The sequence below is a fragment of the Muntiacus reevesi genome, chromosome 6 (assembly GCF_963930625.1).
Source record: "Muntiacus reevesi chromosome 6, mMunRee1.1, whole genome shotgun sequence".
Classification (NCBI taxonomy): domain Eukaryota; kingdom Metazoa; phylum Chordata; class Mammalia; order Artiodactyla; family Cervidae; genus Muntiacus; species Muntiacus reevesi.
The window spans coordinates 64784599-64801673 of NC_089254.1; the positions used below are offsets into that span (position 1 = coordinate 64784599).

A 17075-nucleotide genomic window follows, 5' to 3' on the forward strand; every position below is an offset into this window, starting at 1 on the left:
GTAAACAATTCAAATGTCTACCAATGGATGCGTGGATTAACAAAATGTGGCATACACATACAATGTATGGTATACACATACATTACTTAGCCTTAAAAAGGAAGGAAATTCTGACACATTATAAGATAAATGAATCTTGAAGACATATGTTAAGTGAAATAATCCCACCACAAAAAGATAAACATTATATATGATTCTCCTTATATGAGGTATCTGCTGCTCTGCTATGCTTAGTCGCTCAGTCATGTCCGACTCTTTGCAACCCCATGGACTGTAGCCCACCAGGCAACTCTGTCCATGGGGACTCTCCAGGCTACTGGAATGGTTGCCATGCCCTCCAGGGGATCTTCCCAACAGAGGGATCAAACACAGGTCTCCCACATTGCAGCCAGATTCTTTACCGACTGAGAAACCCAGGAAGCCCAAGAATACTGGAGTGGGTAACCTATCCTTCTCCAGGGGATCTTCCTGACTCAGGAATCCAACCTGGATCTCCTGCATCGTAGGTGATTTCTTTACCAGCTGAGCTACCAGGGAAGCCCTAGGTACTAGAATAATCAAATTTGACAGATGACAGGCTGAAGCAGGGGACGGGGGATGGAACTGCCATTTAATAGGTAGAGAGTTTCTATCAAGATGAAGAGAGTTCTCAAGACTGGTTGTACAACAATATGAATATACAGTTGACCACCAAACGATGAGGATTTGAACTGTGCAGATCTACCTATATGTGGGACTTTTTCAGTAGTAAATACTGCAATACTACATGATCTGCAGTTGGCTGGATCTTCAAATGTGGAGCCATGGATACAAGAGAAAAGTGCAGATACAGTGGACCGATAAGTTATAGTCAGATTTTTAACTGCATAGAGGGTTGGCACCCCTAAGCTTCACGTTGTTTAAGGGTCATCTGTACTTATTGCTATAGAACCATGTATTAAAAAATAGTTAAGATGGCAAATTCTACATTATATGTATTCAACCACAATTAAAAAGGCAATCGTGATCAAACCATCAATATGCACCCAGTTACACCATTTGAATCATTAGGATTCAGATAATCAGCATTTCTCAACCTTTGCCAGAAATTATTAACTGAAATAATTTAGATATCATTTTTTGTTGTTTAGGTGCTTAGTCGTGTCCAACTCTTTGTAACCACCCCCACCCCGCCCCCCATGGACCATAGCCCACAAGGCTCCTCTGTTCATGGAATTTCCCTGGCAAGAATACTAGAATGGGTTGCCATTTCCTTCTCCAGGGGACCTTCCTGACCCAGGGATCAAACCCGTATCTCCTACAGTGGCAGGCAGATTCTTTACCACTGAGCCATTAAGGAACTAGTAATAAATATCAATGAAGAAAGATCTACCACCTAACAGAACTTATTACTAAGTTGATAATTATTACTTTAGCTCAAGAACATCCTTTTAAGAAACATCTGCTCAGGTCAAAACCAACACATAAGAACAGAGTACCAATAACTCTGGGTAACTATTACATAAAGTTTTAAATAAATGTTTATTTTTATCCTTCATAACTCTGTATTATTAATATTGGTCAACATCCTCTTTTCATGAGATGTTACTATTCAAACTCCTCCAAACGTACATGAGTTTGAGCAAACTCTGGGAGACAGTGAAGGACAGGGAAGCCTGGTGTGCTGCAGTCCATGGAGTCACAGAGTTGAACACAACTTAGCAACTGAACAGCAACAAACATCCATTTCCTGTAATATGTCAATGAAGGAATATCAACTGAATTTCTAACTATAAAGATATTTTTTAAAATGAAAATAATTTTATAAGATCTCGATTACTTTTCAATTGTCACTCTTCTCAGATACATGCACCCCTATAGTCATAGAAGCACTATTTACAATAGACAAGACATGGAAACAACCTACATGTCCATTGACAGATAAATGGATATGGTGATGTGTATATATATATATATATATACACACAACAGAATATATTATAAATATATATATCATATTCTACTGCATATATACACACTATATGTGTACACACACACACAACAGAATATGTAGTAGTGCTCAGTTGCTCAGTCAAGTCTGACTCTTTGCGACCACAGGTTCCTCTATCCATGGAATTTTCCAGACAAGAATACTGGAGTGGGTTGCAATTTCCAGTCATAAAAAGAGTGGCCATTTGCAGCTACACGAATGGACCTACATATTATCATACTAAGTGAAGTAACTCAGCAAGAGACAAATACTAAAATATGACACAAATAAAACTCATCTATGAAACAGAAACAGACTCACTGACTTAAAGAACAGACTTGTCCCCACAGCGGGGAGAGGGGAGCTGGATTGGGAGTTTGGGACTAACAGATGCAAACTATTATATATAGAATGGATAAACAACAAAGTGCTATTGTACAGTACAGGGATATTAAATATCCTGTAATAAACCATAATGGAAAAGAATGCCCACAAAAATGTTATTTTCTCCATATCCAAAAATTAACTCAAAATGAACCAAAGACCTAAATTAAATTTTATTTTAAAATGGCCAAGAGACATACGTATTTTCCCAAAGAAAATATACAAACAGTCAATGAGCATATTAAAGATGCTCAACATTGTCAGTCATCAGGGAAAAGAAAATCAAAATGATGATGATACACCATTTCACATAGCCCCTTTGAAAATCACAGATCCTTCTGAGAACAAAAACTAAAAAGCTCATCAGAAAAAAAAATGTATATATCAAAATTCTCTCTCTTCAGTTGGGGGATTCATAGTGAAGGATTCATGGCAGCTGCCAACAAACTACACATTAATAGAATGTGTTGACAAAGACAGAAATACAGATCAATGGAACAAAACAGAAAGCCCAGAGATAAATCCACGTACCTATGGACACCTTATCTTCGACAAAGGAGGCGAGAATATACAATGGAAAAAAGACAACCTCTTTAACAAGTGGTGCTGGGAAAACTAGTCAACCACTTGTAAAAGAATGAGACTAGAACACTCTCTAACACCATACACAAAAATAAACTCAAAATGGAGTAAAGATCTAAATGTAACACCAGAAACTATAAAACTCCTAGAGGAGAACATAGGCAAAACACTCTCCAACATAAATCACAGCAAGATACTCTATGACCCACCTCCCAGAATATAGGAAATAAAAGCAAAAAGAAACAAATGGGACCTAATTAAACTTAAAAGCTTTTGCACAACAAAGGAAACTATAAGCAAGGTGAAAAGACAGCCTTCAGAATGGGAGAAAATAATAGCAAACGAAGAAACAAAGGATTAATCTCAAAAATATACAAGCAACTCCTGCAGCTCAATTCCAGAAAAATAAATGACCCAATCAAAAAATGGGCCAAAGATCTAAACAGACATTTCTCCAGAGAAGACATACAGATGGTTAACAAACACATGAAAAGATGCTCAGCATCACTCATTATCAGAGAAATGCAAATCAAAACCACAATGAGGTACCATTACAAGCCAGTCAGAATGGCTGCTATCCAAAAGTCTACAAGCAATAAATGCTGAAGAGGGTGTGGAGAAAAGGGAACCCTCTTACACTGTTGGTGGGAATGCAAACTAGTACAGCCACTATGGAGAACAGTGTGGAGATTCCTTAAAAAACTGGAAATAGAACTGCCACATGACCCAGCAATCCCACTTCTGGGCATACACACCAAGGAAACCAGATCTGAAAGAGACACGTGCACCCCAATGTTCATCGCAGCACTGTTTATAATAGCCAGGACATGGAAGCAACCTAGATGTCCATCAGCAGACAAATGGATAAGGAAGCTGTGGTACATATACACCATGGAATATTACTCAGCCATTAAAAAGAATTCATTTGAATCAGTTCTAATGAGATGGATGAAACTGGAGCCCATTATACAGAGTGAAGTAAGCCAGAAAGATAAACACCAATACAGTATACTAATGCATATATATGGAATTTAGAAAGATGGTAACTCTATATGCAAGACAGAAAAAGAGACACAGATGTATAGAACAGACTTTTGGACTCTATGGGAGAAGGCAAGGGTAGGATGATCTGAGAGAACAGCATCGAAACATGTGTATTATCAAGTGTGAAACAGATTCCCAGTCCAGGTTGGATGCATGAGACAAGTGCTCAGGGCTGGTGCACTGGGATGACCCAGAGGGATGGGATGGGGAGGGAGATGAGAGGAGGGTTCAAGATGGGGAACACATGTAAATCCATGGCTGATTCATGTCAATGTATGGCAAAAACCACTACAATATTGTAAAGTAATTAGCCTCCTACTAATTAAAAAAAGAGAGAGATAAAAAAAAACAGCATGTGTTGAGTCTTTCAGAGATAGAGGAGAAGGAAGTAAAGCTAGTATGGATGGAAGGGAAACACATTATACAAAGATATAAAAACAACTGGAAAGTGAGATGTGTGTTAAAGAAAGTAATTCAGCCTTGCCTGATGGACTTTGGTCTAAACATCCTAGTGTACTCAAGCTTTATTAAGCATATGATTACTAAAAGATTTTGTCTGATTCTCTGCAGATCTGGAGTAGAGGCAAAGATTCTTCATTTCTAACAAGTTCCCAGGAGATGACAATGGTGTTGATCCAATAATATTTTTGTTTAGTAAGGGTTTATACCATGATTCCAAAAAGTGGGCAGAAGGCTAGGGCACCACAGCAAATTCACAGAGGTACTATGAATTATTTTTAATTTTCTAATTGTCAGATACCATGTAAACAACTATTTCAAGACAGCTCACAGTTTCAACATTAGACAGTGCTATGTTCCTTTCAATGACATCTTACCCTTAAGATTTTGGCAGTTGCTAAGATATAAAGCAGGTGCCTAGTGAAAACCAATGTGAAATAGGAAATGAAAATGACTTGTCCAATCTGATTTCAAGGTTTGAGAAGTCATCTGGTGGTCAACAGCCACATATATCCCATTTGGAACAGGTTATTTAAGAAAAATATAACTTTATTTCATGTGTATTTTTTTTTTTTCAAATGGTTAATTACTACACATTTGTTAGGAAACCATTAGTAGTTCTTTTGGCCTATGACATTCTATGGGAAAAAAAATTTACTGATGCTGAAGGTGCCATGAACTGAAAAAGTCTGGGAACCTCTGGTTTAGACAGATTGATAGGCGGTAAAACCACGGCTTCCACAGTCAAACTGATGAGGCTGTACACTGACCAGCCCTATGAGCTGAAGCAGGCCAGTTGGTGTCTCTGTTTGCTACATTTTAAAACAGAAATAGTAACAGTTCCTACCTCATAGGACAGCTATAGAGAGTTAACATATTAAAGCACTGGCTGTCAAAACTACAGAAACATCTGTAGCTATCACCATCATCATAATTAGAGTGTTACAGTTACTGCTGTTATAACTATTAGGTAAAGGGGAATGAGTCATAAAAGGCTTTTTTAATCTGATAGAAACAAAGTTTTTGGTGAAGAAGGGAGGGGATTATGGCAGTACGGGGAATATGGTGCAATATGACTATAGAGGGGGCTGTTAAGTGTAGCTGCTTCAGCCCCAACTCAAAGGTGCTGTGTCCCATGGCTGTTAAATACTTCCAAGGGTAAAGAACCAGAGAAAAGAACAGGTCAACTCAAATCTGCTTTCTTTATTCTAACTAAAACTACTAAAATATTTCATTTGCAAGTGATTTTTGTTGTTGTAATGACAAGAATTAAAAAAAAAAAAAATAGGTCTGAATATACATGAAAATTAGTTTGTCTAATGTGAAAAATTTTCTGATAGCAAAATACAATTACCAAAATGTGCCTATTAAGAGCCCTTCCATCTCATTATCAAATTTAAGCATGTCAGCAAACGAGCACAAGATTCTAACACTGTTTCTCATGGGTTTGCAGGAGGGCAAAGCACACAGATCAGAAAGAACATTCTGCTAATTAAACTGAAGCAGATGACTACAGTAGAGAAGAGCTTGTCACATGTAACATCTGTGCCAAGAATGATCAGATTAAATATGCAAAATGTGAAGTGAAGGTGTGAAAAAGTAGTAAGATAATACTCTAGGCTTCAAATAGGCTACAAAAGTTCTGACAGTTTTCCTAATTATTCCCAGTAATGGACACAGGAGGCCAAAAGGCAGGAGAGAGAAATACATTTTTCTCCATTATGGGTGTTGAGCTCTAGGGCTAAAATCATGCCTGTCTGAACACTGATCAGTTTCTGCAAAGGTTAATAGCAATTAAATGCAGCAAACTAGATTAAATGAGAAACAGGTCATGATACCACTGTACTTGCAAAGAGCACGATAAAGCATTTCTTTTAAATTCTTAATGCACAGAAAATCCAACAAGAGCTGCTGTAAGGTCTATCTATTAAATGGTAAAGAAATCTCCTAAATGATAAAATGAATGTCATGCAACATAAACTGATTCAATTACCATCAGTATTGTGCTGCCGAGATTAAATACAAATGATGTCTACAAGAGTATTTCTCAAAAAAAAAAGATACACACACTTCTTCCTCTTTCTAAGCTAAAGATAACAAAGAGTTCATCTTATAATTTAAAATGGGATATATTAATAAGTACAAAACTGTAAAGCAGCACACCAGAGCATAATATTGTCATTACACTTTGTTTCTTCTGATCTAGAACATCTATAATCAAAAGAATATAGTAAATTACTCTGTGATAATTAAGATTAAACCATCTGTGACTACAGTTAATACTGTATTATATATGTGAAAGTTGCTAGTCAAGGCTATGGTTTTTCCAGTGGTCACGTATGGATGTGAGTTGGACTGTGAAGAAAGCTGAGCGCCGAAATATTGATGCTTTTGAACTGTGGTGTTGGAGAAAGGACTCTTGAGAGTCCCTTGGACTGCAAGGAGATCCAACCAGTCCATCCTAAAGGAGATCAGTCCTGGGTATTCACTGGAAGGACTGATGCTGAAGCTGAAACTCCAATACTTTGGCCACCTCATGCGAAGAGCTGACTCATTGGAAAAGACCCTGATGCTGGGAAGGATTGGGTGCAGGAGGAGAAGGGGACGACAGAGGATGAGATGGCTGGATGGCATCACCGACTCGATGGACATGAGTTTGAGTAAACTCTGGGAGTAGGTGATGGACAGGGAGGCCTGGCGTGCTGTGATTCATGGGGTCGCAAAGAGTCAGACACGATTGGGCGACTGAACTGAAGAGAGCAGACCTTAAATCTTCTCATCACAAAGAAAAAAATTACAACTGTAGATGATGGACGTTACCTAGACTTGTTATTCTGTAGTACACACAAGTACCATTATGCTGCACACCTTAAACTAGTATGTTACAGGTCAACTGCGACTCAACTTTTTAAAAAATTTTAAGATGAAATTACCTTGGGGACTTTCCTGGTGGTATAGAACCCACCAGCCAAGGAAAGAGACACAGGTTCGATCCTTGATCCAGGAAGATCCCAATGCTACAGAACAAACTAAGCCCATGGATCACAACTACTGAGCCTGTACTCTAGAGCCCAGAAAGCATGAGTACTGAGCCCAAGTGCTGCAACTACTGAAGCCCAAGTACCCTAAAGCCCGTGCTCTACAACAACAGAAGCCACCACAATGAGAAGCCTGGGCACCACAACAAGAGAGTAGCCCCCGCATTCCACAACTTGAGAAAAGCCTTCACATCAAGGAAGACCCAGCACAGCCAAAAATTAAATTATAAAAAATGATTCTTGGGAGAATGAAGATTTATAATTAGCATCATTTTTAGAAAAACATTAAACTATCTTACAACTACAATATTCTAAGATCATCTTCCAAATAAATTGTAAAGTATCCTTCTGAAACTTATTCAAAAAGATGAAGCAAGCAATCATGTGTACACACAAGTGCACATATTCTCTCTTCCCACACACACGTAACTCTCTACACAGGACAAAAATAAAAGAGACAAGCTCAGAAAATGGAAATTCAATTTACTTTACTATCCTCAGGGTCTTCTAAACCATCAGGGCGGCTTAGGTTTCGAGCAGGCTGGCTGCAAACAACATTATCCTCCAGTCCCCAAGAGGGTACTCTCACAGGTGGCCTTTGGATTTCATCTGGGTAAAAAGCACCATCTGCTCCATCTGAAATAAAAATTTTGGAAGGGTAGGGTAAAACCTGGTCCTAGAATTAGAATCCCTATCTATAGCAAAGATGAACAGAACATAAAGAACCATTTTAGTGTATCCAAAAAAATGTTTTTAACCCAAATGACCTTTAAACTATGCGTAATAAGCAAATAGACTCCTCATTCATGGTGTATCGCTTCTAGATGAAGCCAGTTAGTGTTAAACATTAAAACTGTTTGTTATAAAACGGGATTTCTATTAGAGTTGATTATACCAACTAAACAGTTCTCTAATCCCACAAAGATACAAACAAAAAAAACCTCCGTATTTGGCTAATCCCAACAAAAAAAGTTTTAATAACCTCTTGTTTCTGGTGTTGCATAAGGATTACCATACTGCAGAACTGGTTGTGTATTTGACACTGCAGGAACATGACCACTTTTCTCTAAGCTTGTTTTGAGACACTGTGAGATCTGATGAGGACTTTGGGAATTCTGACCTTCCAATTTCCTTTCTGCTTGATTTTCTACACTCCTTTTATGTTCCTGAAATTAACAAAAAAGAAGGTGAAAAAGCAAAGCAATTGAGTATTTTATAACAAGAAAAGCTTAAACATTTAGCCAAAATATTACAATGATTTCCCTATTATATTTAAAGGATACAGTTGGAAATGTTGGTTCTCAACTTCTCATAAATGTCCCTCCCGCACTTAACAAAACTAGAAAGCAAGATAAAGCCCAATATATATTTTCAAACTGTGCCAATTAAAGTACCCTTTTCATTGAGCTGAGGGGAAATTATGAATCTTTTATAATTTAGCTATTAGTAAAAATCATTAAGGCAAAAAACAACTCGGACTACTTCCCTAGTAAATTCTATCAAACATTTTAAAAAATATATTAATCCTGTATAAACTCTTAGCAAAACACTTTCTCAGCACTTTATAAGGCCAGTATTATCCTGATACCCAAACCACTGACATCACAGGAAAACTGCAGACTGCAACTGCAGACCCTCATGAATACTAATGCAAAAATCCTTAAGAAATCAAATTCAATATTAAAAGTAATATATCATGACCAAGTGGATTTTATCACAAGAAAGCAAAATTAGTTTAACATACAAAAATCAATGCAATTCATCATGTTCACAGACTAAAGGAAAAACTGTATGATCATTTCAATAAATTCACAAAGAAACATTTTACAAAATCCAACATGCATTCATGGTTTAAAAAAATAAAGTGATGTTAACAAAAACCAACAGTGAATCTTAATGATAAAAAGTTAAGTGACTCTATCTAAGATCAAATATTAAGGCAAGAAAGTCTGCTAACCACTTCTATGCAACATTATCCTGGAGGTACTAAACAGTGTTAAGGTTAACGCAAGATTAACGCAGACAGATTGGAAAGGAGGAAGTAAAACCATCTTTATTCACAGATGACATCATCATAGTAGTAGGAAAATCCTAAGGAAATCTACTAGAACTAGGAGAATGAGTTAATTTCGCATGGCTGCAGAATATAAGGTCAATATAAAAAAAAAAAAAAAACCAACCAACTGTATTGTCAGCAACACACAACTGAAAAATGAAATTTAAAAAATTCTTTTTATTTTAAAAAGCATTAATAGATAAAAAAAATACTTAGGAATAAATTTAGCAAAAGATGTACACGGTCTATAAACTAAAGACCATAAACATTACTGAGAGATACAGAAGGCTCAACAAATGGAGAAATATATCACATTCATGGACTGGAAAACATCTTTTTATACTATTAAATTCCCCTCAAATTGATTCACAGATTCAAAATTCCAGCAGGTTTTTGTATAAATTGACAAACTTGATTCTAAAATGTACACTGAAACACAAAAGTCCTGGAACAGCTCATTTTTAAAAAGTAGAACTTCAAGACTTACACAATCTGATTTCAAAACTTATTATAAAAGCTATAGTCATCAACTGAGTAGTTCTGGCATAAGGATAAATACATAGATCAGGCATAGCCAAACTTTTTCCATAAAGAGCCTAATGGTAGATATTTTCAGCTTTGTAGAACACAGTCTGTCACAGCTACACAAATCTATCTCTGCTGTTGTCACAGACAATTACCTAAAAATGAATTGACATGGCAATGTGCTTTAAAAAAACTTCATTTACAAAAACAGATCACAAGCCAAATTCAGATGTAGACTTTAGTATGTTGACCCTAATATAAATAAAACAGAAAAGAGATTCCAAAAATATATCTATACTCATTGCCAATTAATTTTCAAAGATGAAGATATAATTCAGTGGAGGAAAACACATTCTTTTAGACATCTGATGCTAAAAAAAAAAAAAAAAAAAAAAACCCTGGCTATCTGCATATAAACAAAAATTTTTTGACTGTCATTCCATACACAATTTTAAATAAATCATAAATCTAAATATAAGAGCTGAAAATATAAATATACTAGATGAAAAAGTAGGAGAAAAATCTTTGTTACTCTGGGCCAGGCAAAAATTCCATATAGGACAAATATAGCTTGAACCATTAAGAAAAATATTGCTGAACTATACTACTTCAGAATTAGCAGCTTCTGCTCTTCAAAAGCTAGTTTCTTTTAAAAATGAAAAGATGAGCCACAAATTGGGATAAAGTATTTCCAAAATACCTAACAAAAGAAATTGGATTTGGAATATATTTTTTAAAACTCCAAACCAAAAACCAAAGAAAATAACCCAATTTAAAAAATTAGGTAAAAGATATGAACATTCGCAAAAAAATATACATGAATGGCCTGCAGGCACAAGAAAAGATACTGAGCATCACCAGTTAGTCATCAAGGACTGTCCAGAAGGAAAAAAAACAAAAACAAAAACTAATCTTAAAAGATATATACATCCCAATATTCATAGCAGCACTATTTAAAATAGCCAAGATATGCATGAAAATAACCTAAGGCTCATCAACAGATGACTGGATTAAGATGCTATGTATGTGTGTATGCATTCACTTGATGCAGTAAGTCAAAGATAAAGACTATATGGTATCACTTACACACATGGAATCTAAAAAATATGCATAACTGTACATACAAAAAAGAAACAAACTCACAGATACAGAAAACTTGTAGCTACCAAAGGAAAAGGACAAATTAGGGGTATGAGATTACAGATGCAAGTTACTACATATAAAATAAACAACATGGATTTACTGTGGGGCACAGGGGCATCCATTATCTTGTAATAACCTGTAATGGAGTATAATCTGCAAAAATACTGAATCACTATGCTGTACACCAAAAACACAATAATGTAAATTAACTATACTTCAATTTTAAAAAAAATGTTAAGGTTAACATTAAGAAACAATAATAATTTTAAAAAACCCTAGTCTTCAGAGAAATTAAACTATAATTTTAACAAGGCAACCCTACATAGCCAATAGAATTACTATAATTAAAAACTGTTAATACCAAGGGCTAGTGACTGGAATGCTCATACACTGCAGTGGGAATGCAAAGTGGTACATCCTCTTTGGAAAACAATCTGGCTGTTTCTTAAAAACACAGACATACCACACAAACCAGCAATTCCCTTCCTAAGTATCTACTCAAAAAAAGAAAAAAAAAAAGAAAGTCATATCCACAGGAAAAACTTGGAAGAGGATGTTCATAGCAGTCTTAATCATAACCAAAACATGAGAAATCATTTGAACGTCCATCAGCTAGTAAAAGGATTAATGTCCATAATCAACAAATGAATAAATTCTGTATGATCATATTTTTATGAAATGCTAGAAAAAGTAAAACTGTAGAGTAGAAGAAAGCGGATCAGTGGTTGTCTGGGACTGGGGGTAGTTGGAGGAACGGAGTACATATGAGCACAAGCATGTGCAGCAATAAAACATTCTATAGTTTGAATGTAATAATAGTTACAGTACTATATATCTGCCAAAATTCACTGCATTGCACTTAAAATGGGAGAATTTTATCATATGTAAATTGCACCTCAATAGAGCGGTTTAAAAAAATAAAATCAACCAAAAATATTAACAAAGGATGTAAGGATAAAAATTTTCACCTGTAAAGTAAAATTTAGCTGGTTTTGCTGACTGTCATCCCTTGGGAGTACTCAAGATAAGACTCTATGTTAAATTTTTACCTATAAAGTGACCTTAAAATAGGGTAAGTAGCCTTAAAATGAAGTAAATCATTATCATTGAGAGCAAAACTAGCTTGTGTGTTAGTTGCTCAGTTGTGTCCGACTCTTTGTGAGCCCCATGGACTAGCCCACCAAGTTCCTCCAAATTCTTCAGGCAAAAATACTAAAGTGGACTGCCATTTCCTTCTCCTGGGGATCTTCCTGGAACAGGGATAGAACCCAGGTCTTCTGCATTGCAGGCAGATGCTTGACCATCTGAGCTACTAAGGAAGCCCTGAGAGCAAAACTGGTAAACATGAAAAATGCAAGTCAGTTTAGGCTTGAGAAGAGAAATGGGGATTAAAAGTTCTTGCTAAGCACGTGAAAAGAGTAGAGAAGGCATAAGAAATACAACATAATGGAGGACTGGTAAGTGAATGACTTACCTAGAACACAGGATTCATTTTAAGAGTAGAAGAAATATATCTAAAAACACAGCTCAAGGGCATTATGCCAGATCTGTCTGTCATACAGTTTAAGACCTATCAGTTCACTACAGTGGGCCTAACAGATCCTGAACAGCACCACCACCACCACCATGAAACAGTTCTGAGCAAGGTTAATCTGGCGAACTATAGCGAGCACACCTCAAAGTATAAACAATTAGGGAGGCAGCATGACACGGTGGACTGGAGTCCGACCAGAATTTGCTTGTCAGTTCCAGCACAAATAACCCTGAGGAACTTACCTTCTACAGGCCTCAGAGGACTACTGAGAAATGAGGGGGCTGTTTAAAACATAGCAAGCCCTCAATGGATATTCCCTCATCTCCTGCCAATCAAAAACCCCATTCACATTGCTGTAGTGATTCAGGATGTGAAAGTGATAATATGAACAGAGAAAAGGGGAGAGAGTAAATATAAAAAATACTTCAAAGATGATTCAAGAAAAGAGGGGGGAAAGGCATGGAAGCAGCAAAAGAGTTAGACATGAGAAAATACTTCTATAAAAGTACAAATCAGTTTAAAGGAGTATTTTTCTATAAGCAAAGAATAAACTACTTAAATGAAGTCAGGGTTTTATCAAAAGATTTATACATGTACTAATATAGACAAGGAACATCACAGAGAATTTCAACCTAATAAAGAATTTATTCTAGGCTCATACTCCACTCCTTTAAGATCAAAGACACAACAAATCCTCTGCAAATAATATAAGGGTAAGAACAGGAGTAATAAGCAGCTTTGACTCCTCATGGGGGAAAATGGAGGCAGGCTAAACAAAATAGAGGAACATGGACAAAATTGTTCTGATTGGGTTGTTTGGCAAATCAGAAGACTGAACTGTTAACTTAGAAAAGAGTTTTAAATTTATATTCACAATGCACCCAACCCTCCTCCAAAGGATCCATGTTTAGAATTCAGGATATCCATGAACTTAGATGGAAAAAAACTGCATCTTTTCACTAACTTCTAACTTAAATTTATCATTTTCTTCAATTATGGATGCAGGCAAAAACCACAGCAGCAGTTGCACTGCCTTTGTCACCCACAAAAATCACAGATATACTCAAGATAACTTCCATTAATCATTTATAGCTACATACAAATATTACTCTTCTATTCTCAAAAAGGAAGCAGATCATCTGGAAAGATGAAACAAAATTCAGAAAAAATGCTAATCAGGCACCTGATGTTAAAGAACATTTAGAAACAGTTTTACTTTAAAAATATTTTTTATTTTTTCTCTAGTAATAGTTAATAAAATACTTCCCACCATCATTTTTATCATTCTTTGCCACTGTGCTTTCTGCTTTATTGTTTTCTTTTCTCTTGCCTTTTCAGATTTCTAGTAAGGGGGTTATACAAAATATTTGAAATAGTATGAAAATGATAAATAATCCTAAGCAGTGGTTTTTGGAATGACATTTTAAGATATGTTAAATTTCTAAATACATTTAAATTGGTAGAGTTTCTAAGACATACTAAATTACTTCATACTATTAAAAGTTACTTTTAAAATATATATTTGTATGATACTACTGAGCAAGTTACTCTAAAAAACAATAATGAATTTTTATTCACACATATGTTCAATAACTATGTTACTGAGAAAGAGGAACCAGACGTCAAATTGCCAACATTCTCTGAATCATTGAGAAAGCCGTGGAATTCAAAAAAGACATCTACCTCTATTTCATCAACTACACCAAAGCCCTTGACGGTGTAGATCATAATAAACCGTGGAAAGCTCTTAAAGAGATGGGAATACCAGAACATCTTACCTGTCTCCTGAGAAACCTGTATACAGGTCAAGAAGCAACAGTTAGAACCCTGTATGGAACAACTGATTCATTCAAGGTTGAGAAAGGAGAACGACAGGGCTGTCTGCTCTTACCCTGTCTGTTTAATCCATACACTGAGAACACATCATAAGAAATGCCAGGCCGGATGAGTTACAAGCTGGAATCAAGATAGGCAGGAGAAACATCAACAACCTCAGATATGCATATGATACCACTCTAGTGGCAGAAAGTGAAGAGAAACTGAAGAGCCTCTTGATGAGGGTGAAGGACGAGAGTGAAAGAGTCGGCTTAAAACCAAATATTAAAAAAACTAAGATCATGGCATCTGGCCCCATTACTTCATGGCAAAGAGATGGGGAAAAGGGGGAAGCAGTGACAGATTTCCTCTTGTGCTCTCAAATCACTGTGGATGGTGACTGCAGTCATGAAATCAGAAGCTGTTTGCTTCTTGGAAGGAAAGCTATGACAAACCTAGACAATGTGCTGAAAACCAGAGACATTACTCTGCCATCAAGGTCCACATAGTCAAGGCTATGATCTTCCCAGTGGTAACGTACGGTTATGAGAGCTGGACCGTAAAGAAGGCAAAGCGCCAAAGAATTGATGCCTTCAAACCATGGTGCTGGAGAGTCCCCTGAATGGCAAGGAGATCAAACCAGTCAATCTTAAGGGAAATCAACCCGGAATACTCACTGGAAGGGCTGATGCTGAAGTTGAAGCCCTAGTATTTTGGTCATCTGATATGAAGAGCTGACTCACGGGAAAAGTTCCTGATGCTGGGAAAGATTGAGGGCAGAAGAAGAGGGCGTCAGAGGATAAGATGGCTGGATAGCATTGCCAATGCAATGGACATGAACTTGGGCAAACTTTGGGAGATGGTGAGGAAAAGAGAGGTCTGGCGTGCTGTAGTCCATGGGATCACAAAGTCTGACACAATTGGGCAAATGAACAACAACAATGTTCAATAAATATTTATTGAGTATCTAATATGTGGCAGACACTGCTCTCCAGGCACTAGAGATTCAGGTACAACCAAAACATACAAAAATTCCTGCTCATGTGAAGTCTGTATCTAGAGCAGGGTAAATGAACAGGAAACAAAACAAGTAAAATACACATTCTGTTAGATGATGATTCATCTTTTTTTTTTTTTTCTTTTTATTTACTCATTCAACTAACGCTCAATGATCATTTGGTTTATCCCAGGCACTATTTGGATCTAGGTTTCAGTGCTGAAGGAAAAGGATTCAATCCTAACCTTAAAGAGGAGTAAGGGTTCTAAAAAAACACTGGGAAAAGACAAACATTAAGCAAGTTGCTGAAATAGCAAACAGAAATCCTTATAAATACACTCTTTAAAAGTAACATAAAACTACAGTATCACTAGCAGGAAAATTAAGAGTAACTCAAGAAGAAAGGAAGTAGAAAGCAAACTGGCCTACTTCTATTGCATTCCTGACACGGTAGGGCATTAACTGATAATAAAACTGCTGATGCCAGTACATTTCTTTTACCAAATGTTTTTATAAGCAAATGCTATAAATTATGTTTGACCCATTAACATTAATTTGTTTAGTCATTCAACAAATATTTAACTTCAAATATCAAACACTATGAGTGACAGTCACTCAGCCATGTCCAACTCTTTGCAATCCCATGGACTATACAGTCCATGGAATTCTCCAGGCCAGAACACTGGAGTAGAGACTACAAATACAATGGTGAATAAAACAGACATGATTCCTGTCTTCATGGACCTTATAATTAAGCGAAGGGAGTTTTAATTAAGAGAAATACATACAGAAATAAGTATTAGTTACAAATTATGGTAAGTGCTGTAAAATAAAAGTACAATTCCCAGGTGTAAGTTTAATAGAGATACCTAATAGAACAAGAGGTCAAAGAAGGCCTCTCTGAAGAAGAGTCATTTAACCTGAGACTTAAAGCATAAGTCAAGAGTAGTAGGAGTACTTAAATATTTAGAAGAAAATATTAAAAGATTTGGGGATATACTTGAAAAAAATACCACTGGGTTAAAACAGAAGGAAAACGGTTGAAACAATAAGACAGCCATAAAGTAACATCTGTTGATTGCTGGGTGAGCAATACAACAGAGTTCATTACATTATTCTCTTCTTATATATGTTTAAATTCTTTCCAGACTTTTCTAGTTTAAAGTTAACTACCAAAGAATTGTAGGCAAGAATATTCTTGGCAAAGTACATGAACAAGGGCCCTGAAACAAGAAAGCAATTTATGAGTTTTAAGGCCCGAGTGACTGTAACAGTTCTCAAAATGCAATCCCCAGAGCAGCACCATCAGCAGCAACTTGTCAGAAATGCAAATCTCAAGCCCCATCCCTGACCTACAAATCAGAAACTCTGGGAATAGAACCCAGAAAGCTGTGCTTTAGCACATCATACAGATGATTCTGATGCAAGCTCGCTCAAGACTCAGAACTACTACTGAGAGGAATTCTACAACAGAGGAGAATCAAACAAACTGTGGCTTAAAAGGGGTTGAGAGAGAGGCTAGTCATATG

General features: G+C 36.4%; 1 protein-coding gene across 1 annotated transcript in view; it reads right to left on the reverse strand.

Annotated features, from left to right (window-relative positions):
* The window catches only part of TAX1BP1 (Tax1 binding protein 1), an 84955-nt gene that overhangs the window by 4501 nt on the left and 63379 nt on the right, over window positions 1-17075 (reverse strand). Inside the window, exons 15-16 of the mRNA XM_065939903.1 lie at window positions 8459-8642; window positions 7964-8112 (exon numbers count right to left, since the gene is read on the reverse strand). Coding sequence (XP_065795975.1) covers window positions 7964-8112; window positions 8459-8642 — 333 coding nt within the window. The remainder of the gene's footprint in view (window positions 1-7963; window positions 8113-8458; window positions 8643-17075) is intronic.